We start from the raw sequence: 21982 nt of genomic DNA on the forward strand, positions 1-21982 counted from the left end.
ACACTGATTCTAAATGCAAAGAGTACACACTGCTGCTACCTCAGACTGGGGGAAGCACTGGGGCAGCAGAGGTGAGTTTTGAAATGTGACTCTTTGGCATGAAAGGTGTGCCTCGGGCAGCCCTCACTGGAAATGCCAAGGTCTCAGGGCAGGCTGCAAAAGGGAGAACAAATACTCCCAATACTGGTGGGTAACACTGAAGTTAAACTCCCCAACCAGTCACAATCTGCTTCTGATCCCCCACACTGGTTATCAAGTAGCAAAAAAGAAATCACACAGCCCCTTTCTTGCATTCCAGTGCTCTGCCTCCCAATCAGCACCTATGTCCAGTACAGTGAGAAGCTATTTAAAAAACTCTGTTCACATATACAAAATGCTCTTCTGACCCCAAAGGGTTATCAGGTCAGTATATGTTTGGATCTTACCCCAGATACCACGCTGCCAGCCAATCCTTTAGTGCCTAAACTAAAGGTTTATTATAAAGAAACAAGAAAGAACAAGAAGAGAGTTATTAAATCGTAAAGCAGTCACACATATATACAAAGATTCAACGTTCATGTATCAGGTTCTTAGCAGTATTGGTGAGATTTCTGGCTTGCAAGTCCCTCTGGAATACATCCACAGTTTGGATGGGTCATTCAGTTCTTTTGTTCAGAGCTTCAGTTTGTAGCAAAGTTCCTTCAGAGGCAAGAAGTAGGACTGAAGACAAAAATGTGGATTGGGGATAATGCAGCTGCCTTTTATAGTCTTTTACCACGCAGCTTGTATTTCCTTTGTTCCAAACACAAGCTGCCCAGCAAAGGGCTTGGAGCCATCAGACTTCTGCCCCTGCATGCCTTGCTGAGTCTTAGAGTGTATCCCCTGACCCATTCAATGGGTTCATTGTACAGTTGATGTCCCTTGATGAGCCATCGAACAGGTTCAGTGCTGATGCCGTTCTGTCTGGGGGTGTCACCCAGAGACACAGCACAAGTTTGGAAATACAGATATACCCTACATATCTATAACTCCTAATACAAAGGTCATACAAACATATAAACAAGATTATCATACTTGGCAAAGTATAACATTTTCACAGATACCTCACACGGCATATTTGGTCAGATTCCTTGCAATTTTATAACACTGGTATCAACAATATCACCAAGTGTCTCCCATATTCCATACAGCGACACAGAGGGGAGAGAGGATCTGGTGGGAATCCATGGACAACGTGGTATAAATATGATAAAGGAAGAGTAGAGAACAGGTGGGTAGAGAGAGGGAGGAAAGAGGTACAGGAATCTTCCATACAGAACTTCTGAAATGTCCTCCGCCTGCAAATCATAGGAACAGCTGTGCAGGGGTCTTACTCTGGGGAGCATATGTTCTCACTAATCTGATTTCATTTCTTTGATTTATAATACCAAGGAAAGAAGTGTGTATTCTGGGCTAGGTAGGTGCCTTGGACAGAATATTAAAAAAGACAACAACAACAAAAGCAGCTCCCCCCCCCCCCATCAGTTGACAATCAACCAGCAGTGCCCAAATCTATGGCATCCTGCAGTACCCGAATCAGTAGTACCCACTATACAGCTCTTGCCATGTGCCTCGGTCCCAAAAATCCATGTAAAAGGATGTACGTATCTTTCCCAACATCTCTCTGTGGCTTGCAAGTTTAGTCCTCTGGCTATTAGATTTTTGGTGAAATTGCCATGACCTATGTGTGGGTGAGTGAATAGGGGTGAGGTGGGGGGGAAGAGAGAGAGTGAGAGATTTTTCTCATCCCAGCAAAGAAGTATGGTGTGTGTTATGTATTATGTGTGTGAGAGATTTTGGCAGGAAGAAGGAAAATATGGGGAAGGGGGAAATATGGCAGAGGAAATGGAAGACGCAGTGTAGGGAAAGAAATCGGGAGGTATCCAATTGGATAGAGAAAGAGAGATAACAGAACTGAGAACAACTCAGGAAAAGAGATACTGTTGTCAGAATTTTTGATGAAACTGACATTTCAATTAAAACAAAAATCAGAAAAAAGTTTTAAAAAATTGTTGCCAAAATTGTTTTCTGACCAGCTCTTCTTATTCATCACAGTTGACTGACTGGTCCTTCTCAAGGGCCCAGAAGTTGAGCTAGTCACAAACAAGACAAGCCCCCCAAAATCATACAAACGTAAGTTTCATATGGCACAATGATGGAGGATCACAAAAAGAGAAGGTGAAAGGAAGGAAAAGAGAGGACAGTAGAGATCACATGGCACATAGGATGTGCACATTATTATTATTATTATTATTATTTGTTACTATTAATTTATTATTAATAAACATGTATATTATAGTATCATCTGACGCCAGCCAGGCCATAGCTCCATTGTGCTAGCTGCTATACAGATATAGAGAAAATTATTGATAGTCCCCGTTCCAATTGGTCATTGGGACTGGTCATTAGGCTGATAAGGTGTCCAGTAAATTTGTCAAGCCTTATATGATTTAGTGATTGGTAGGTCTAGTCTAAATATAGTCACCATGACGGTGATAAAATGTGCACTAAAGATACTTAGCTGGGATGGCTGAATAGCAGCATTTTGGGAATTGGGAATTTGTTGTGGAACTTGATATTTTATGGCTGGAGACAGTATGTTTTAAGTAATTTGTGGTGGCTTTCTTCCAGTTTTTCTGGTTTATTTTCTTTTATTATTTTATATAAAACAAAGAGGAAGTGAAATAATTGGGCCAGATCTGCAGCTGCTGTAAATCAGCATAGCTATATTGAAGCTACATTGATTTACACCATCTGAGGATCTGACCAAGTGTGGTGTGTGTCTGTCTTTCTAAGGCCTTGTCTACACTACAGGGGGAGATCGAACTAAATTACGCAACTTCAGCCACATGAATAACGTAGCTGAAGTCGATGTACTTAGATCTACCTACCATGAGGTCCACACTACGTGATGTGACCAGAGACACGCTCCCATTGCCTCCCCTTGCGCTTTTTTTTCAGGTGTAGTAGAGGAGTTGACCGGAGAGCGAGCTGCAGTCAATTTAGTGGGTCTTCGCTAGATCTGGTGAATCGACCCCCAATGCATCGATCGCAGTGCTTCGAACCCCCAGTAAGTGTAGACAAGGCCTAAGAGGCAAGACAGGAACTCTCTAGAGCGTAGATACTCCTAGCTTGCTCAGGAAGTTCCTAGCTCAGTTTTACTCCTCCCATTTCTAAGCTTCTTTTGCAGGTTAGGTCGCTAGAAGACATAACTTTTCCTGACTTTTCCTGTGGCTGGCAATTGTCAGACAATTTGTCAGACATTCATAACACATCATTTGGTGCAAGTGTAATATGGTTTGATGGCTGCTTACGGTATCACTCCAGTGTCCAGTTGTACAGTTGCTTCAAGCAAGATGGCACCTGCAGTGATTGTTGTTGGGGCAGCATCTACGACATATGGGGTTGCTTAGTTTATAGCACTGCAAGCACTAACCTCATTCCTTAGTAAGTGTCTAATCTGATGTGGGTACTGTATCCATATGTTCACTTTCTGTTGTGAAAGAGTTAATGCACTGATAACTCTGGTCCCTGGTGAGATGAAATCACTTTTAATATCTGTGCTCTTTGTTTTCCAGTCCTTAGAATAGCACCAAATTCTGATCAGACGAGTTTATTATGAGTATCAATGTATTTAAGAGACTGGATAACTCAGGGGATTTGGATTTGGTAATGTGATTTTGAGTATTTATCACCTTTAGGTCACTTGTTCAGCTTCAGGTCAGGCAGCTGATGCTAGCCCGTGAATTGAGGTTACTTTCTGAAGTCAGATGACCATGCTCTAATAAGAATATAGTAGAACTATTATTGACCACCTGACCAGGACAGTCATAGTCACTATGAAATGCTAAGGGAGATTAGAGAGGCTATCAAAATAAAGAACTCAATAATAGTGGGAGATTTCAATTATCCCCATATTGACTGGGTACATGTCACCTCAGGACAAAATGCAGAGACAAAATTTCTCGATATTTTAAATGACTGCTTCTTGGAGCAGCTGGTACAGGAAACCACAAGGAGAGAGACGGTTCTCGATCTAGTCCTGAGTGGAGCTCAGAATCTGGTTCAAGAGGTAACTATAACAGGACCACTTGGAAATAGTGGCCATAATTTGACAACATTTAACATTCCTGTGGTGGGAAGAACACCTCAACAGCCCAACACTGTGGCATTTAATTTCAGAAAGGGAAACTATTCAAAAATGAGGAGGTTAGTTAAACAGAAATTAAAAGGTACAGTGACTAGAGTGAAATCCCTGCAAGCTGCATGGACACTTTTCAAAGACACCATAATAGAGGCTCAACTTAAATGTATACCCCAAATTAAAAAACACAGTAAAAGAACTAAAAAAAGAGCCACCATGGCTTAACAACCATGTAAAAGAAGCAGTGAGAGATAAAAAGGCATCTTTTAAAAAGTGGAAGTCAAATCCTAGTGAGGTAAATAGAAAGGAGCATAAACGCTGCCAAATTATTACATTTTAAGTGTAAAATGCAATAAGAAAAGCCAAAAAGGAGTTTGAAGAACAGCTAGCCAAAAACTCAAAAGGTAATAACAAAATGCTTAAGTACATCAGAAGCAGGAAGCCTGCTAAAGAACCAGTTGGGCCCCTGAACAATCGAGTTACAAAAGGAGCACTTAATGATGACAAAGTCATTGTGGAGAAACTAAATGAATTCTTTGCTTCAGTCTTCACGGCTGAGGATGTTCAGGAGATTCCCAAATCTGAGCTGTCCTTTGTAGGTGACAAATCTGAGGAATTGTCACGGATTGAAATGTCATTAGAGGAGGTTTTGGAATTAATTGATAAACTTAACAACGACAAGTCACCGGGACCAGATGGCATTCACCCAAGAGTTCTGAAAGAACTCAAATGTGAAATTGCGAGACTATTAACTATGATTTGTAACCTGTCCTTTTAAATCACCTTCTGTACCCAATGACTGGAAGATAGCTAATGTAACGCCAATATTTGAAAAGGGCTCTAGAGGTGATCCTGGCAATTACAGACTGTCTAACGTCAGTACTGGACAAATTAGTTGAAATAATAGTAAAGAATAAAATTGTCAGGCACATAGAAGAACATAAATTGTTGGACAAAAGTCAACATGGTTTCTGCAAAGGGAAATCATGTCTTACTAATCTATTAGAGTTAGAATCATAGAATCATAGAATATCAGGGTTGCAAGGGACCCCAGAAGGTCATCTAGTCCAACCCCCTGCTCGAAGCAGGACCAATTCCCAGTTAAATCATCCCAGCCAGGGCTTTGTCAAGCCTGACTTTAAAAACCTCTAAGGAAGGAGATTCTACCACCTCCCTAGGTAACGCATTCCAGTGTTTCACCACCCTCTTAGTGAAAAAGTTTTTCCTAATATCCAATCTAAACCTCCCCCACTGCAACTTGAGACCATTACTCCTCGTTCTGTCATCTGCTACCATTGAGAACAGTCTAGAGCCATCCTCTTTGGAACCCCCTTTCAGGTAGTTGAAAGCAGCTATCAAATCCCCCCTCATTCTTCTCTTCTGCAGGCTAAACAATCCCAGCTCCCTCAGCCTCTCCTCATAACTCATGTGTTCCAGTCCCCTAATCATTTTTGTTGCCCTTCGCTGGACTCTCTCCAATTTATCCACATCCTTCTTGAAGTGTGGGGCCCAAAACTGGACACAGTACTCCAGATGAGGCCTCACCAATGTCGAATAGAGGGGAACGATCACGTCCCTCGATCTGCTCGCTATGCCCCTACTTATACATCCCAAAATGCCATTGGCCTTCTTGGCAACAAGGGCACACTGCTGACTCATATCCAGCTTCTCGTCCACTGTCACCCCAGGTCCTTTTCCGCAGAACTGCTGCCTAGCCATTCGGTCCCTAGTCTGTAGCTGTGCATTGGGTTCTTCCGTCCTAAGTGCAGGACCCTGCACTTATCCTTATTGAACCTCATCAGATTTCTTTTGGCCCAATCCTCCAATTTGTCTAGGTCCCTCTGTATCCTATCCCTCCCCTCCAGCGTATCTACCACTCCTCCCAGTTTAGTATCATCCGCAAATTTGCTGAGAGTGCAATCCACAGCATCCTCCAGATCATTTATGAAGATATTGAACAAAGCCGGCCCCAGGACCGACCCTTGGGGTACTCCACTTGATACCGGCTGCCAACTAGATATGGAGCCATTGATCACTACCCGTTGAGCCCGACAATCTAGCCAGCTTTCTACCCACCTTGTAGTGCATTCATCCAGCCCATACTTCCTTAACTTGCTGACAGGAATACTGTGGGAGACCGTGTCAAAAGCTTTGCTAAAGTCAAGAAACAATACATCCACTGCTTTCCCTTCATCCACAGAACCAGTAATCTCATCATAAAAGGCGATTAGATTAGTCAGGCATGACCTTCCCTTGGTGAATCCATGCTGGCTGTTCCTGATCACTTTCCTCTCATGCAAGTGCTTCAGGATTGATTCTTTGAGGACCTGCTCCATGATTTTTCCAGGGACTGAAGTGAGGCTGACTGGCCTGTAGTTCCCAGGATCCTCCTTCTTCCCTTTTTTAAAGATTGGCACTACATTAGCCTTTTTCCAGTCATCCGGGACTTCCCCGGTTTGCCACGAGTTTTCAAAGATAATGGCCAATGGCTCTGCAATCACAGCCGCCAATTCCTTCAGCACTCTCGGATGCAATTCGTCCGGCCCCATGGACTTGTGCACGTCCAGCTTTTCTAAATAGTCCCTAACCACCTCTGTCTCCACAGAGGGCTGGCCATCTCTTCCCCATTTTGTGATGCCCAGCGCAGCAGTCTGGGAGCTGACCTTGTTAGTGAAAACAGAGGCAAAAAAAGCATTGAGTACATTAGCTTTTTCCACATCCTCTGTCACTAGGTTGCCTCCCTCATTCAGTAAGGGGCCCGCACATTCCTTTCTTGGCTTTCTTCTTGTTGCCAACATACCTGAAGAAACCCTTCTTGTTACTCTTGACATCTCTGGCTAGCTGCAGCTCCAGGTGCGATTTGGCCCTCCTGATAACATTCCTACATGCCCGAGCAATATTTTTATACTCTTCCCTGGTCATATGTCCAACCTTCCACTTCTTGTAAGCTTCTTTTTTCTTTGAAGGGGTCAACAAACATGTGGGCAAAGGGGTTCCAGTGGACATAGTGTACTTAAATTTCCCTCACCAAAGGCTCTTAAGTAAATTAAGTTGTCCTGGGATAAAAGGGAAGATCATTTCATGGATTGAGAACTGGTTAAAAGACAGGGAACAAAGGGTACGAATAAATATTAAATTTTCAGAATAGAGAGGGGTAACTAGTGGTGTTCCCCAAGAGTTAGTCCTAGGACCAATCCTATTCAACTTATTTATTCATAAATGATCTGGAGAAAGGGGTAAACAGTGAGGTGGCAAAGTTTACAGACGATACTAAACTGCTCAAGATAGTTCAGACCAAAGCAGACTGTGAAGAACTTCAAAAAGATCTCACAAAACTAAGTGATTGGGCAACAAAATGGCAAATGAAATGTAATGTGGATAAATGTAAAGTAATGCACATTGGAAAAAGTAACCCCAACTATACATACAATATGATGGGAGCTAATTTAGCTACAACTAATCAGGAAAGAGATCTTGGAGTCATCGTGGATAGTTCTCTGAAGACATCCACACAGTGTGCAGTGGCAGTCAAAAAAGCAAACAGGATGTTAGGAATCCTTAAAGGGATAGAGAATAAGGCGGAGAATATCTTATTGCCCTCATATAAATCCATGGTACGCCCACATCTTGAATACTGCATACAGATGTGGTCTCCTCATCTCAAAAAAGATATACTAGCATTAGAAAAGGTTCTGAAAAGGGCAACAAAAATGATTAGGGGTTTGGAACGGGTCCCATATGAGAAGATTAAAGAGTCTAGGACTTTTCAACTTGGAAAAGAGGAGAGTAAGGGGGGATATGATAGAGGTCTATAAAATCATGAGTGGTATGGAGAATGTGAATAAGGAAAAGTTATTTACTTGTTCCCATAATATAAGAACTAGTGGCCACCAAATGAAATTAATGGGTAGCAGGTTTAAAACAAATAAAAGGAAGTTCTTCTTCACTCAGCGCACAGTCAACCTGTGGAACTCCTTGCCTGAGGAGGTTGTGAAGGCTAGGACTATAACAGGGTTTAACAGAGAACTAGATAAATTCATGGAGATTAAGTCCATTAATGGCTATTAGCCAGGATGGGTAAGGAATGGTGTCCCTAGCCTCTGTTTGTCAGAGGGTGGAGATGGATGGCAGGAGAGAGATCACTTGATCATTACCTGTTAGGTTCTCTCTCTCTCTCTCTCTCTCTGGGGCACTTGGCATTGCCCACTGTCAGGAGATAGGATACTGGGCTGGATGGACCTTTGGTCTGACCCAGTATGGCCGTTCTTATGTGTGAAATAAATTGATGGTCCCAGGAATCCACTTATAAATCCCTCATTAAATTAGTACCATGGTTGACAGTGACAGAAAGGAGTGCCAAGGAATTAATTGGCCATTGAGACTAAACCATTCAGGTGGTAATTACACATTTGAATGACCCACTTTGTTGGGACAGTGTGGGGAAAGCTCACATTGCGACTAAGCAGTGTCTGTTCTGTGACAATTTCAGAGCAGCATCATATACATTAAAAAGAAACAAGAGGGAGATAGGCAGGGGCCTATCAGTGCATAATAATAAGATGGTGTATCACTTCCTTATCGCCCTGTTTATATTTCTTTAGGCAGGTGACAAGCATTATCATCCAAGCTGTGCACGATGCAGCAGATGCAACCAAATGTTCACGGAAGGAGAAGAAATGTACCTGCAAGGTAAGGATGCTTTCATTCCCCAACTGTGCCAGCAACAGGCTTAGGGTAAGACAGCCATTCAGGAAGTATTGGTTTCAGAGTAACAGCCGTGTTAGTCTGTATTCGCAAAAAGAAAAGGAGGACTTGTGGCACCTTAGAGACTCTAATAAATTGGTTAGTCTCTAAGGTGCCACAAGTCTTCCATTCAGGAAGTAGCATATCATCAGCGATCCTCTAGCAGCCCTGTTGATATCTGGTAGCACACTCACTTGCCCGCCAGGAGACTTCCATTTTCATTTTTCCCTTCTCAAAGTCATGGCAGTTTAGAAGACATCCTCTGAGATCTTAGGTAACTGGGATTACAGCTGCCTTGTCATCACTGATGTTCTCTGAGGGATGGATGTCACCATCCTGGTGAATGTTTCATATTAGGGTGCCCTAACAATTACCCTGCAGTCACCCAAACTGTGCTTTTAAAATGTATAGCAACAGGTACATTTTATTGGGCAGCCTCTGAACTTCAGTGGTTTACATAATCCTCGGCGAACAAATATATGTGGGACACCAGAATGAGTGAGAAATGGTTTTGAGCAACCATTTTTGTTGTTTCCCCCTTAGTTATTTTAATCATATTTTCTCCTTCTCTTTTGGAACCTGATCCAAAGCCTGTTGAAATCAGCAGAAAGCCTTCCAATAATTTTAATGGGCCTTAGTTCAAATTGTGTGTGTGTGATTTCTCCCCCACCCATCCATGCTTCTGTAACTTCTGTCTCTGAACCACTCTCTTTCTTCATGTTTGTTTTTCTATCTGAATTCCCCTTTTGTCTTGTCATGTTGCTCTTTTAATCCCCATATACTTGCTCGTGTGTTTGTGTGGTCTTCAATCTTTTTTCACATCCACTTCTTTTTTTCTGTCCATTTTCATCTCCTTTGTGTTTTATGTCTAACTCTTTCTATCACTTCAAGTACTGCCAATCTTTTTTTTTTTCCCACATTTCCCCCACATGCACTTCCCCTTCCAGAAGAAAATGTTCTTCCCTTTGGTTGAAATACACATTTGATCCAAATCTTGATCTGAAATCAACTCTTAGGCTACAGTTATTTTTCCCACTTGGCCTAATTTAAATGAATGTAGGTAGGAAGATGTCTAATATGCATCCTTACCAACCAGAAATTAAAGTTGGTGGATGCCTGAATGGTTGGGAATTGTCCAAGTGTGCACATGTCAAGAGAGCTTTGAGTACTTGGTTAAGGGGCCTAAGTGACTAGGGAAGAGATAAAATAGGATCTGGAGTCAGGCAGTCTAAGTGAAGAGTGAACTAAACAGTAAGGATTTAAGAAAGATTCCCACTGGAGCAATCCTGAAAGAAGAGAAGATAGTTGAAGGGAGGAATTCCTGGGCTGGTGGTTTTCTGTGCTCCCTTTGCTGTTATTGAAGACATGTGTTATAAAGAGGGCTTTCCTTCCTCCCGGCCCATCTTCTCCTCTCTGCTTCACCATGCAGAGAATTCATAGTCCTGTATTATCACAGTCTGTAGTGCCTTGTAAATGATGTGCACATCAAGATCTGTGTATTTGCACCTCACTTTAGGGTCAAAAAGGAGGAGGAGGAGAGCTATTGGGGAGGGAGGCAGTTTTGTGGGTGATAAGTAGGGCCTTACCAAATTCATAGTCCATTTTGTTCAATTTCACGGCGAGGGAGTTTCAAAATGAGTCAGTTTCATGTTTTCAGATGTTTACATCTGAAATTTCATGGTTAATTGTAACCGTGGGGGTCTAGACCCAAAAGGTGGCCAGAGTGGGAGGGTCCCAAGGCTATTGTAAGGGCATCGTGGGATTGCTACCCTTACTTCTGCCCTGCTACTGGCAGGGTGCTGCGTTCAGAGCTGGGCAGCCAGAGAGGAAGGCTGCTGGCCGGGTACCCAGCTCTAAAACCAGTGCCAATGTCAGTAGCAGCGTAGAAATGAGGGTTCCATGGTACGGGGGGGTGGGTGGGACCATATGTCCGGTTACCGGCAGCCTCCCACTGGAGTGGGGGGCTGACAGCTGGAGCCGTGGAGCTTCCTGCAGCTGAGAGAGATCCCGGAGGTCTGATCCACCCTGGGAGCACCCCTGCAAGGGAAGAGGAAGTCTTGACCCTCCCATCCCCAGCTGGGACTAGCAGCTGGAGTCCCGCACAGAGTCCCACCCCTAGGAGCCCCTGGCTGCGAGCAGATTTCATGGGGGGGGATCAGATTTCAGTCTGACGCATTTTTCACGGCCAGGAATTCAGTAGGGTCCAGTGATGAGTTAGAAAACAAAGGGCGACACGAGGGTCTGAACAGTATGAACAAGTGAAAAGTAAATGGATTTGTTCAACCAAAAATCAGTGGTGATGTCTGCCCTGCTGTCTGGAGTGGTTCGCAACCATGAGTGCCAACCTCCGGGCAGACTGTCAAAAAGCAGGGCAGAGCCCCAAACTGGTTGTATGTCCTGTAATTAGATTTCACCAAACCAAATGTGAGCTCCTGACGCACTATAACCGTCTTACCATGGGGTCACAGACAGTCCCCTTGGGCATTCCAGTCAATCTTGCCACCCAGGCAGGCTGGACTTAGTGATAGTTGGTTGCCATACTCCAAAGATCACAAAAGATTCAGGTTGCTTTCAGTCCCAAAAGACCAATCACTTACCCCAAGTCAATTTGTTCCTCCGATCTGTTACTAAAGACAATGCTTATAGCCACTATAGTAAACTAAGGCTTTATTAACTAAGAAAAGAAATGTTATTTACAGACTAAAGCAGGCAAACATATATACACAAATAAGTTAGTCTGTGGTTCCAAAAGATGACAGATTTATAGTAATCTGTCCATGCTGAATGTCTTTTAGGGCTAACCCAGGTTGACCCTGGGGATCTCTGCTTCTGATCCTACTCCCGCAAAGAGAGAGGGAAATTTTTCTTGTGTCCCTGTTTTATCCCCTTCTTTCAGTATTCAATGGATGGGCTTTCTTGCATGTAGCTCCTTCAGTGGTGTGAGAGGGCCATTAACCAAGTCTTTGTATCATGATGTTCCACAATGGCCCACTTAATTTTCATAGCCCGTCTTGATGAGTGGTGGACCATTCCTCCTGACTGGGTTCACAGGTTTAGAGCCAGCGTTTTTACAGTTATAAAGCAAAACGTACATATCACCTTATAGCATGGGATGCAGACATTACAAGTGAAATTAATGCATGCAGTAACTTGCAAGCATTCCATAGATTTTAGACACTAATCCCATTCTGATAAGTCTAGTATCTGTCTTGAACAATACTAATGTACAGGTGAGCTAGTCTGGTTTCAAGCTGTGAATTTGTCAGTGCTCAGCTGATGCCTACAGCCTTGGCAAGAGCTGGCATCTGGTCTGACAGCATCACAATGTCAGTGGTAGGAAGGGCTGAACTGGTATAACTTGCACCAGTCTGGCATTCAGTGAATGGGGACCCAGTGCAGCCCTTGGTGTAAATGCAACTCCTATAATAGAGTCATAGAGCTTAAGGGCAGAGGGGACCACTGGATCATCTAGTCTGACCTGTCTATTACAGACCACCAACACTACTGAGCACACTAAAGCCAATGAGAACTGTACCCACGTACACCTTGGTGATAAATTTAGCCCAAAGCGATGGTGCAGGAGAGGTGGCTGGCTCCTTCATCTCTCCATTTCTTTCCTGCCATTCCCCCACTTCACCTCCCTGCTCCTTGGATTCAAGTTACGCTCTTTGCCCCACCTAATGGCAAATCAGTGCAAGTTACACTACTTTCCTACTTACAGCTGTTTTCTTACCAACTTACTGCTCTGACTGTATCACCAGACTCTTCAGGAAGAATTTTACCTGCTTCCTGCAGGCTGCATTTAGCTTGTTGGCTCTAAGTAGAGTGTACCTTAAAGTCTTTCCCATGGTGAAAGTCCCTCTTAGCTTCAGCTCATAGGAATATGGTGAAGCCATCTGTATAGGTTCCCCCTACACCGAATGGAGCGGTAGTAGCTTCCCAAGCATTTTGCTGTGGGGGCACGGGGATATGGGGATGGGAATAAGTGTGTATCATAAAACGAGTGAAAGCAGGAAGCTCCCTCCTTTCATAATTACCATCTCCACTGGGCATTGCCTGTGTCTGCATCTCATTCCTCCATTGCTCTCGATGTAATCAAGGAATCAATTCTGAAGCACTTAGAGGAGTGGAAAGTGATCAGGAACAGTCAGCATGGATTCACCAAGGGCAAGTCATGCCTGACTAATCTAATTGCCTTCTATGACGAGATAACTGGCTCTGTGGATGAAGGGAAAGCAGTGGACGTGTTGTTCCTTGACTTTAGCAAAGCTTTTGACATGGTCTCCCACAGTATTCTTGCCAGCAAGTTAAAGAAGTATGGGCTGGATGAATGGACTATAAGGTGGATAGAAAGCTGGCTAGATTGTCAGGCTCAATGGGTAGTGATCAATGGCTCTATGTCTAGTTGGCAGCCGGTATCAAGTGGAGTGCCCCAGGGGTCGGTCCTGGGGCCGGTTTTGTTCTATATCTTCATAAATGATCTGGAGGATGGTGTGGATTGCACCCTCAGCAAGTTTGCAGATGACACTAAACTGGGAGGAGTGGTAGATACGCTGGAGGGTAGGGATAGGATACAGAGGGCCCTAGACAAATTGGAGGATTGGGCCAAAAGAAATCTGATGAGGTTCAGCAAGGACAAGTGCAGAGTCCTGCACTTAGGATGGAAGAATCCCATGCACAGCTACAGACTAGGGACCGAATGGCTAGGCAGCAGTTCTGCGGAAAAGGACCTAGGGGTTACAGTGGACGAGAAGTTGGATATGAGTCAACAGTGTGCCCTTGTTGCCAAGAAGGCCAATGGCATTTTGGGCTGTATAAGTAGGGGCATTGCCAGCAGATCGAGGGACGTGATCGTTCCCCTCTATTCGACATTGGTGAGGCCTCATCTGGAGTACTGTGTCCAGTTTTGGGCCCCACACACAAGAAGGATGTGGAAAAATTGGAAAGAGTCCAGCGAAGGGCAACAAAAATGATTAGGGGTCTGGAACACATGAGTTATGAGGAGAGGCTGAGGGAACTGGGATTGTTTAGTCTGCGGAAGAGAAGAATGAGGGGGGATTTGATGGCTGCTTTCAACTCCCTGAAAGGGGTTCCAAAGAGGATGGCTCTAGACTGTTCTCAGTGGTAGCAGATGACAGAACAAGGAGTAATGGTCTCAAGTTGCAGTGGGGGAGGTTTAGGTTGGATATTAGGAAAAACTTTTTCACTAAGAGGGTGGTGAAACACTGGAATGCGTTACCTAGGGAGGTGGTGGAATCTCCTTCCTTAGAAGTTTTTAAGGTCAGGCTTGACAAAGCCCTGGCTGGGATGATTTAGTCAGGGATCGGTCCTGCTTTGAGCGGGGGGTTAGACTAGATGACCTCCTGAGGTCCTTTCCAACCCTGATATTCTATGATTCTAAGAACACGAATGCGATCCTGGCCCTGCGGTTGTCAGTGTGAGTTTTGGGTCCGGGATTTCATCCAGTGTGTTTATTGATGGCTACTTGAATGTTACATCTAATGAAAACAGAGGAAACCTGCAAAAAGAACAGTGTGTGTTGAAACAAACTAACCCACCTGTGTTTTCCAGCTTCAAGTTACCTTTATATAATAAGAAAAGGAGTACTAGTGGCACCTTAGAGACTAACCAATTTATTTGAGCATAAGCTTTCGTGAGCTACAGCTCACTTCATCGGATGCATCCAATGAAGTGAGCTGTAGCTCACGAAAGCTTATGCTCAAATAAATTGGTTAGTCTCTAAGGTGCCACAAGTCCTCCTGTTCTTTTTGCGAATACAGACTAACACAGCTGTTACTCTGAAACCTTTGTATAATAATGGCAGAGAGTCTGTAGGTTTGCCTGGGGAAATGACAAGGAATAGCACCAAAAATTTTCTTTCTCCCGTGTATTTCCTTATAACATATTTTTCTGCCTCACCCAGGGGTTTGGTGCCCAGGTGAGACGTTGCTTAGTGTTTAGAGAATGCCTGCTGTAGTTGGTTTTCATGTAGCCTTTCATGCTTTCCAGGCGTATTCTGTTAACCCGAATTTGTATATTTCAGAGCTTGCTCTGTGTTGCAGTGCTGGTGCATGCAGAAAAGAAAGCTGGACAGCTGAACATTTTGTTTGGTGTCTGCCAAGGGAGCAAACACACACATGCTAATGGAGGGATTAACAGCAGTGTACTGTAGAGTTTCCAATAGAAAAGTAATTAAACTGAACTAGGATGGATCTGGAAGATTTACATAGCTCTGAGCTGTTTCAAAATAAATGAGCACATTTGGGTGGATATAAAACCTAAAAGCTGGGGCTGGCTCGAAGTATGGGACTGTGCAAAATAGTCACATTTAACCTCATACCCACTTGATCTGAGTTTGGGTTTGAAGTTTGCTGTGTTTCAAACCTCCCACTGAGTTTAAGAAGCAAAATTGAGGTTGTTAAGTGAGCTCCTCCCTGAAAATCTCAGCTCAACTCCACTCTGCTTCACCCCAGAAGCCCGGGAACTGCTCCCCACCCAATTCTGCCCAAGGAATGTTCACATCTAGAGGCCCCAGCTGAGATCAAGTCCCCATTGTGCTACATGCTGGACACACACATAATCAGACCCCGCCCTTGCCCCAGAGAGTTGCAGTGTAAATATTTAAGACAAAAGGCTGGGAGAGAGGAAATGTTGCTAGCCCTGTTTTACAGAAGGGGAACTGAGTTCCAGAGAGAGGGCGTGAATTGCCCCAAGGTCCCACAGGGAGTCTGTGGCAGAGCTGGGAACTAAACCCGACTCTTTTGAGTCCCGTTTTAGAGCCTTAACCACAAGAATGTCCTGCCTTGTGAACGTTCCTGTTCATCAGGCCTTAAAGTGAACCTTCAAGGGCTGGTTTCCTTCTGACCTTTGCGGGGTTTGTACAGCCCTAGCTCTGAGGCTGGTGTTTCGGTACATGTCATCCTTTGTTATGCTTCCCCTGCCTAATGAGCAGTTTCTTCTCCTTACTTGGCTCAAACTCGGAGCTAGACATCTGATGCCGTGATTGAGTCCACGTGTTCCTTCCAGTCTCCTGTTGATGCTGTTTACATTGTGTGCTGCTGGCAACTGGAATCGCTCCTGGCGGTTTGTGCTTCAGCACAAGAAAGGGACCTTTTGAAATAAAGGCTCCCCTTGGAGCTGCCCTGACCCATACCTTTTAACTTGGCCTTTGTTGGGAAGGATCTCCTGTGCCTGCATGTGAGATCATATTCATGCTGAAATGCCATAGATTTTATTGTTTCATTGTGGATGCAGAGGAGTGGGGTGGGGAGGTTCCTTCTTGCAGGCAAACATTTGGCTCCCTTGTGGTTGGAATGGCGATTTGGCTTTGACCACAGTAGGGTGTAGTCAAGATTAAAAATCCATTTGGGTTTAGCCTCTGCTCAGAAGCAGTTTCAATCTGGATAGTAACTGGGAGCAGCATTTCAGTCCTTGGGAGGCTAAACTGTTGTGCTCCACAGGCAGAGAGTAGGAGAGACCGAGGTACCCCCAGTGCCCGAGGCAGGGAATTGATTAGGTGAGCTATGCCCAGATGATCCTAGCAGGCGATCCATTCCCCGTGCTACAGAGACAGTGAAACCCTGCTCTCAGGATATGGGTTTTCAGTGTATGGAAGGAACACAGGTATGGAGCGGTTTTAACCACCCTGTCTGCTGCAGAGGTAGCAGACCCTGAGCCTTTGGAGCTCCTTGTGCATCCCTGGGCAGCAACACGTGGGAGTGGGGCTGGCCAAGTGAGAAGCTGAAGCTAACCCTATGCAAGTCCACTGGCTAATGCCCCTCTTATAACAGCAGGTGTGACAGGTGTGCAACCTCAAGGGTGCTGCACCATGGCCAAGGGGAGAGGATTCCTTGCTCACCGGGGTGCCCTCCTGAGGTGGCCACTCAGGCATAGTGCATCAGTCAGGATTTTAGCGCAGAACATGCTCTTGTTTCTTTCTCTGGGTCCTCATTGCATTCTGCACTCTCAGGGATGGGGAGTGCAGGGTGGGATAGATTAGGTGATGCTAGGATTATAATACTCTACACTTACTGAAGATAGTGCCTTCCATCCAAGATCCTCCACGACACTTACAGGTGTTAATGAATTGAGCCTCACAGCACCACTGGGGGGTGGGGTGCGGGGAATGAAGTATTGTTATGCCTTTTTGACCCAAGTGGTTAGCTGCTTTTTGGGGTCTTGTGGATTGTTTCCACTAGGAGGAGAAATTGGTGATGGTCAGGTATTTCTCTGATACAATCCTGTTTGATTACAAAGTCCCGTTTCGCTGAATACAGGAGGAATCAAACTGGAGATAGTTTCTTTGCTCGCGGTTCGAAGCTTCTTTCAGCCAGCACTATACCAAAAAGTGCTTTCTTTTTTTTTCTCAAGGTCATGCCACAGGGCTCCCTCTCTGTATCTGAGGCAGTTCTGCTCCTCTCTGTTTCTGCTGCTTTTCTTTCTCTCGCTCTCTCACACACACCCCTCCGCCAATCAATGCCAGTTTCAATCAGATTTCGCCCAACCCCTGAGCATAACAGTATTATGACCTCCATTTTGCAAATGAGAGAAAAGGTGAAGGGACTTAGTGGGAAGGGTTTACCCACGACTGTATAGGAAGTCTGTACCAGAGCTAGACATAGGACCCACTTCTCCTTCTCTAACCTCGGAGAACCAGCCACAAAACCAGCCTCCTTCCCTGACCCACAGCAACATGACTCTTCCATCTGCAACATCTGATTCGAACAGATCCTAATCCTGCTGCACAGGCTTGTGCGTGAGGTTTAATTCACTCATGTGTGAAAAGTACTTTGACACCCTCAGATAGATGCCACTGTAGGCTGGCAAAGTCTTTGTTTTTAGTGTTGTTGCATTTCTCACGTGCTGGGGTGGAATTTGTGGGTTATTCACAGCACAGTGCAATGCAATGAGGGGTCCGTCCTAAGTATTTAAATGTTCTGCTCTCTGTGACCTGAAGTCATCTGATGTACTCTGAGTAATGCATTATTTTATTTCAGGTTCCACTGTATGGCATCCCGACTGTAAGCAGTCCACTAAGGCAGAAGATAAGCTACGGGTAAGATAAACAAACAGTAGGCAGACACTAAGCTCAGTTGCACTCCAGATAATTTGCGCACACAGTAACTGATCTTTCTCCTTGAGAGTGTGATTTCCTCAGTGTGACAATCCTGGCAGCAAGTACAGCGTTCGTCTCCAGAGGTGCTGCTGCACTTCCCGTGGTCACCATCTCAATGTCTTTGTTGCAATATATTGTTCCAAAGAGGGCGTTGTCTCCAGGACAATGTTCACCTTACAGCGTGGTTCCTAAGAGGGGGAAAATCTCAAGGGAGAAATGTGAACAAAGCAAATGCGTCAATAAATCTTTTTATTTTCGCACAGTCATGACATCTCTGTACTTTGTCAGCTGTGCTCTGTTCTTTAGAGCCATTTGCAGCATTACTCAGCATGGCCTGATCTTCCTTCACCATCTAAATGAACTCTTTAAGCCCAATTTATCCTGTTTTGAATGCAGAGAAGAAATATGCTTAATGCTAGATGTGGCCCTAAAGATTGAGGGGCACATTTTAAGCCGGCCTGAACGGAGACTTAAAATTTGTGAGGACAAACTTTCTGGATCAGATTCTTAATGACTTCAGTGGCGCTAAACTGATTTATGCCAGATGAAAACCTGGCTGTGTGTGTGAGAAGTGCCAAAAGGCCTTTGTGGGTTAGTTCACCATGCAGTCGGTTACCCCATCTGTGTTTGCACCTGCCTGCTCATACACAGAAATGAGAGAGTGCGCACCTGCGAGCCTGGTGAATGTGTCTGGGGTCAAGTTTCAGAAGCCGGAGATGAAAAATGGGCCAAGAGAGGCACTTCGGTGAACGTACGTGGTGCATCATGCTGTGTTCATGGTGTGCTGTGTTTGTAGGAGTTCTCTTCTTATGAAACGTGATGCTGGCACGCCACACTACAACATTCTCCTTAACGGGTTTACTATGAATGTGGCTAACGTGCTGTTATATTTGTGGGGAACAGTGTAAACTGGGAGAACAGTCCAGCGGCAGATTCAGACCTTCAGGAAAATGTTGGGGCAGCAATGCAAAGCAGAGCTTTAACAGATGCAGCCCGATCCAGCACTTGCAAGTTGTTCTAAATAGACACTTTCTCAGAAAAGACTTTCGCACTTCAAACTGGGTTATTTTTCATCGGTAATTTGCTGCTGAAAATACCAATGTGAACGCTTTAGGGTATGTCTGCATGGCAAAAAGAACCCTGTGGCAGTGAGTCTCAGAGCTTGATTCTACAGGCTCAGACTCATGTGACAGTGCTAAAAATAACCATGAAGCTGTTGCAGCTCCGGCGGGTCCTGGGGCTCTGAAGCCTGCAGAGAGGGGTGGATTTCAGAGCCTGAGCTCCAGTCTGAACCCGAATGTCAGCACGACTCTTTTTAGTACTGGAGTGTAAGCCCTTCCAGCCATAGCCTGTAGACCTGGGCTCTGAGACTGGCTGCTGTTGGGTGTTTTTACCATATAGACATACGTGTAGGGTATGTCTGCACTGCGCACTTAGACCAGGTTACCGCTCAGGTTTCAGCCCAAACCCCGCTTCCGTCCACACACAAATCAGTCTGTCTCGGGTCAGCCAAGCCCTCAGGACTTGTGTCCTAGGACTCTGCTAGGGAGTGGGTCTGAGCATGAGTCCAGGTCCAAGCCCTGACCTTTTGCAGTGTGGACGCAGGTCAAGCCACAGACGCCAGTCAGAAGGTCTGCGTAGTGTAGTATGTACGTGTTAGCATGGCTGTGAGACCAGGTCCAGCAATTACAGACCCAGGTTTACAATGCAGTGTGGATGCTCAGGCACAGGGTTGGGAACACCAAGTCCACAAGCCCGGGTCCCAACCCAGGCTCAGTATGCAGTGTAGGCATACTCTTATATAGCTGGCCACATGAACTATACATAATACTATAGTGTGGCTTAGTGGATGGAGCACTGAACTGGAACGTACTTCTGTTTTATTCCTGGCTCTGGCACTGGCCCACTGGATGACCTTGGAAAAGTCACGTCACTGCTCTGTGCCTCAGTTTCCCCATCTGTAAAATAGAGATAATGCTACTGACCTCCTTTGTACAGCACTTTGCGATCTACCGGTGCAAAGTGCTGTTTAAAAGCTACGGATGATTGTTATTGGGAGCTGATTCTGCTCTGATTGCTGTAAATCAGGTATAAATCTAAATCAGTAGAAATTCACTGGTATCTGAGAGAAGAATCAGGCCCACACTGTACTTTATGCAGGTTCATGCCATTTGGCTGAAAATGTCTATAGAAATTACTTTACAGTTACAGAGTATGATTATTAAATAGTAGAGGTGGTCAAAAATTTTTAAAGATTTCGAAAAAATTTTCTCAAAATTTGTAGTGAAATATCATCACCATTTTCCTGTGCATAGGAAGAGAGGGGCTGGTTCAGCTTGGGGAAATCTTGGAAGTCCATAAACATGTTGGATGTTCTCTCAGGCCAGTGGCTTTCACCACACTGAATTGTGTCATTTGTACAAGTACTGCTGTCCATGACCAGTGTATCCCAGCATCAGCCGATACCGATTATCCAACTCTGTGACATTAGTAGAAGAATCAGTTCTTTCAGGAGAAATATAAGGAAGTGATCATTGCCCCAGCAACAGACAGTCTGGGTATTTTGATGTCTCTTCATCTAAAATTAGAAGGTGGAGACATGCCCTTATGTGAAGAGTGCTCTAAAACCGTCAGCCATTCCCTGATTAAGGACCAGTGGGTTGAGCTGCTGGTGAGCAGCTGGATGGAAGCCACTGTAGATTGTCAGGCTTTTAGGCTGATTTAGGGCTTGTTGCTCATTCAGCTGTATGGGTGTAAAACAGTGCGTTCTGGCAGTGATTGGGAGTCAGACTGCTTGTATTTATTGGTGTGTGGCTGGTATACAATATGTTCCCTTGTCAGTGACCCAACAGATTTTTAATTGTTTCAAAGTACTCCTGACTACATCACTGCCATTGCAAATATGCTCCAAGCTGACCTTTTAAACCTTCTGGCTTATTTCCAGTCCCCATGAAACTGCAGATGTTCCTTCCAAATTATCTTTACTTTTTCTTTATACATCCAAGCCAGCAAGTACTTTTCACTGAGATAATCTTAATTGAAATCAATTAAATTCACAGACATTCATACCTGTGCAATGTAAGAACACAGCCTTGAAATGGCAGGTGAGAGTGCTTGTGACCTCACAGTATTGGGCAGGACCAGATTTTCTGGTGATGTGGACTCTCTGCACTGCTAGATTTTCTTTCCCTTTGAAACCAAACAAACTTATTGTTGAAGCGGCTTCAGAAGTCCTCGGCGAGCTGTTTTATCTCAGTGACTGAACTGCAATACAAGTTAGTCAGCGCTCTCACTGGCTAACTCTTAGGTCAACGGAGGGCAAACTACGGCCCGTGGGCTGGATCCAGCCCTTCAGGGCTTTCAGTCCAGCCCGCAGGATTGCCAGCCCCATGGCGCAGCTTGGCAAAGGCAGGCTCCCTGGCTCCGGGCCACTCCCAGAAGCAGTTGGCACCATGTCTCTGCGGCCCCTGGGGGAGCGGGGCGCAGAGGGGTCTCTGCACTGCCCTCACCTGCAGGCACCGCCCCCCACAGCTCTCACTGGCTGGGAACGGGGAACCACAGCCAATGGGAACTTCTAGGGTTGATACCCGCAGGTGAGGGCAGTGCGCAGCGGAGCCGCCTGCCTCACCCCACCCCCAGGAGCCACTGCTGGACATGCTGACCACTTCCAGGAGTGGCGTGGGGCCAGGGGAGGCAGGGAGCCTGTCTTAGCCCCGCTGCGTACCACTGCCACCGTGGAGCCACTCGAGGTAAGTGGTGCCGGGCCGGAACCTGCACCCCGAACCTCTTCCGCACCCCAACCTCCTGCCCTGAGCCCTCTCCTGCACACTGCACCCCCTCACACATCTTGCTCGCCCTCCCTCCCGCACCCCTGCCCCAGCCCTACATTCATGGCCCTGCATACAATTTCCCCACCCAGATGTGGCCCTCAGGCCAAAAGTTTGCCCTCTCTTAGGTGGAGA

The 21982-nt window shown here is 45.3% G+C and overlaps 1 protein-coding gene across 13 annotated transcripts in view; it reads left to right on the plus strand.

Annotated features, from left to right (window-relative positions):
• The window catches only part of ABLIM1 (actin binding LIM protein 1), a 314885-nt gene that overhangs the window by 228284 nt on the left and 64619 nt on the right, over nucleotides 1–21982 (plus strand). For all 13 annotated transcript variants that reach the window (XR_012160071.2, XM_073354282.2, XM_073354291.2 and 10 more), the window contains exons 7-8: nucleotides 8764–8851; nucleotides 17902–17960. Coding sequence is in view for 12 of the 13 variants with exons in the window: in XM_073354282.2 (XP_073210383.1) it covers nucleotides 8764–8851; nucleotides 17902–17960 (147 nt within the window). In the remaining variant the exon portion in view is untranslated. The remainder of the gene's footprint in view (nucleotides 1–8763; nucleotides 8852–17901; nucleotides 17961–21982) is intronic.

The sequence above is a fragment of the Lepidochelys kempii genome, chromosome 7, assembly GCF_965140285.1.
Source record: "Lepidochelys kempii isolate rLepKem1 chromosome 7, rLepKem1.hap1, whole genome shotgun sequence".
NCBI classification, from domain to species: Eukaryota; Metazoa; Chordata; order Testudines; family Cheloniidae; genus Lepidochelys; species Lepidochelys kempii.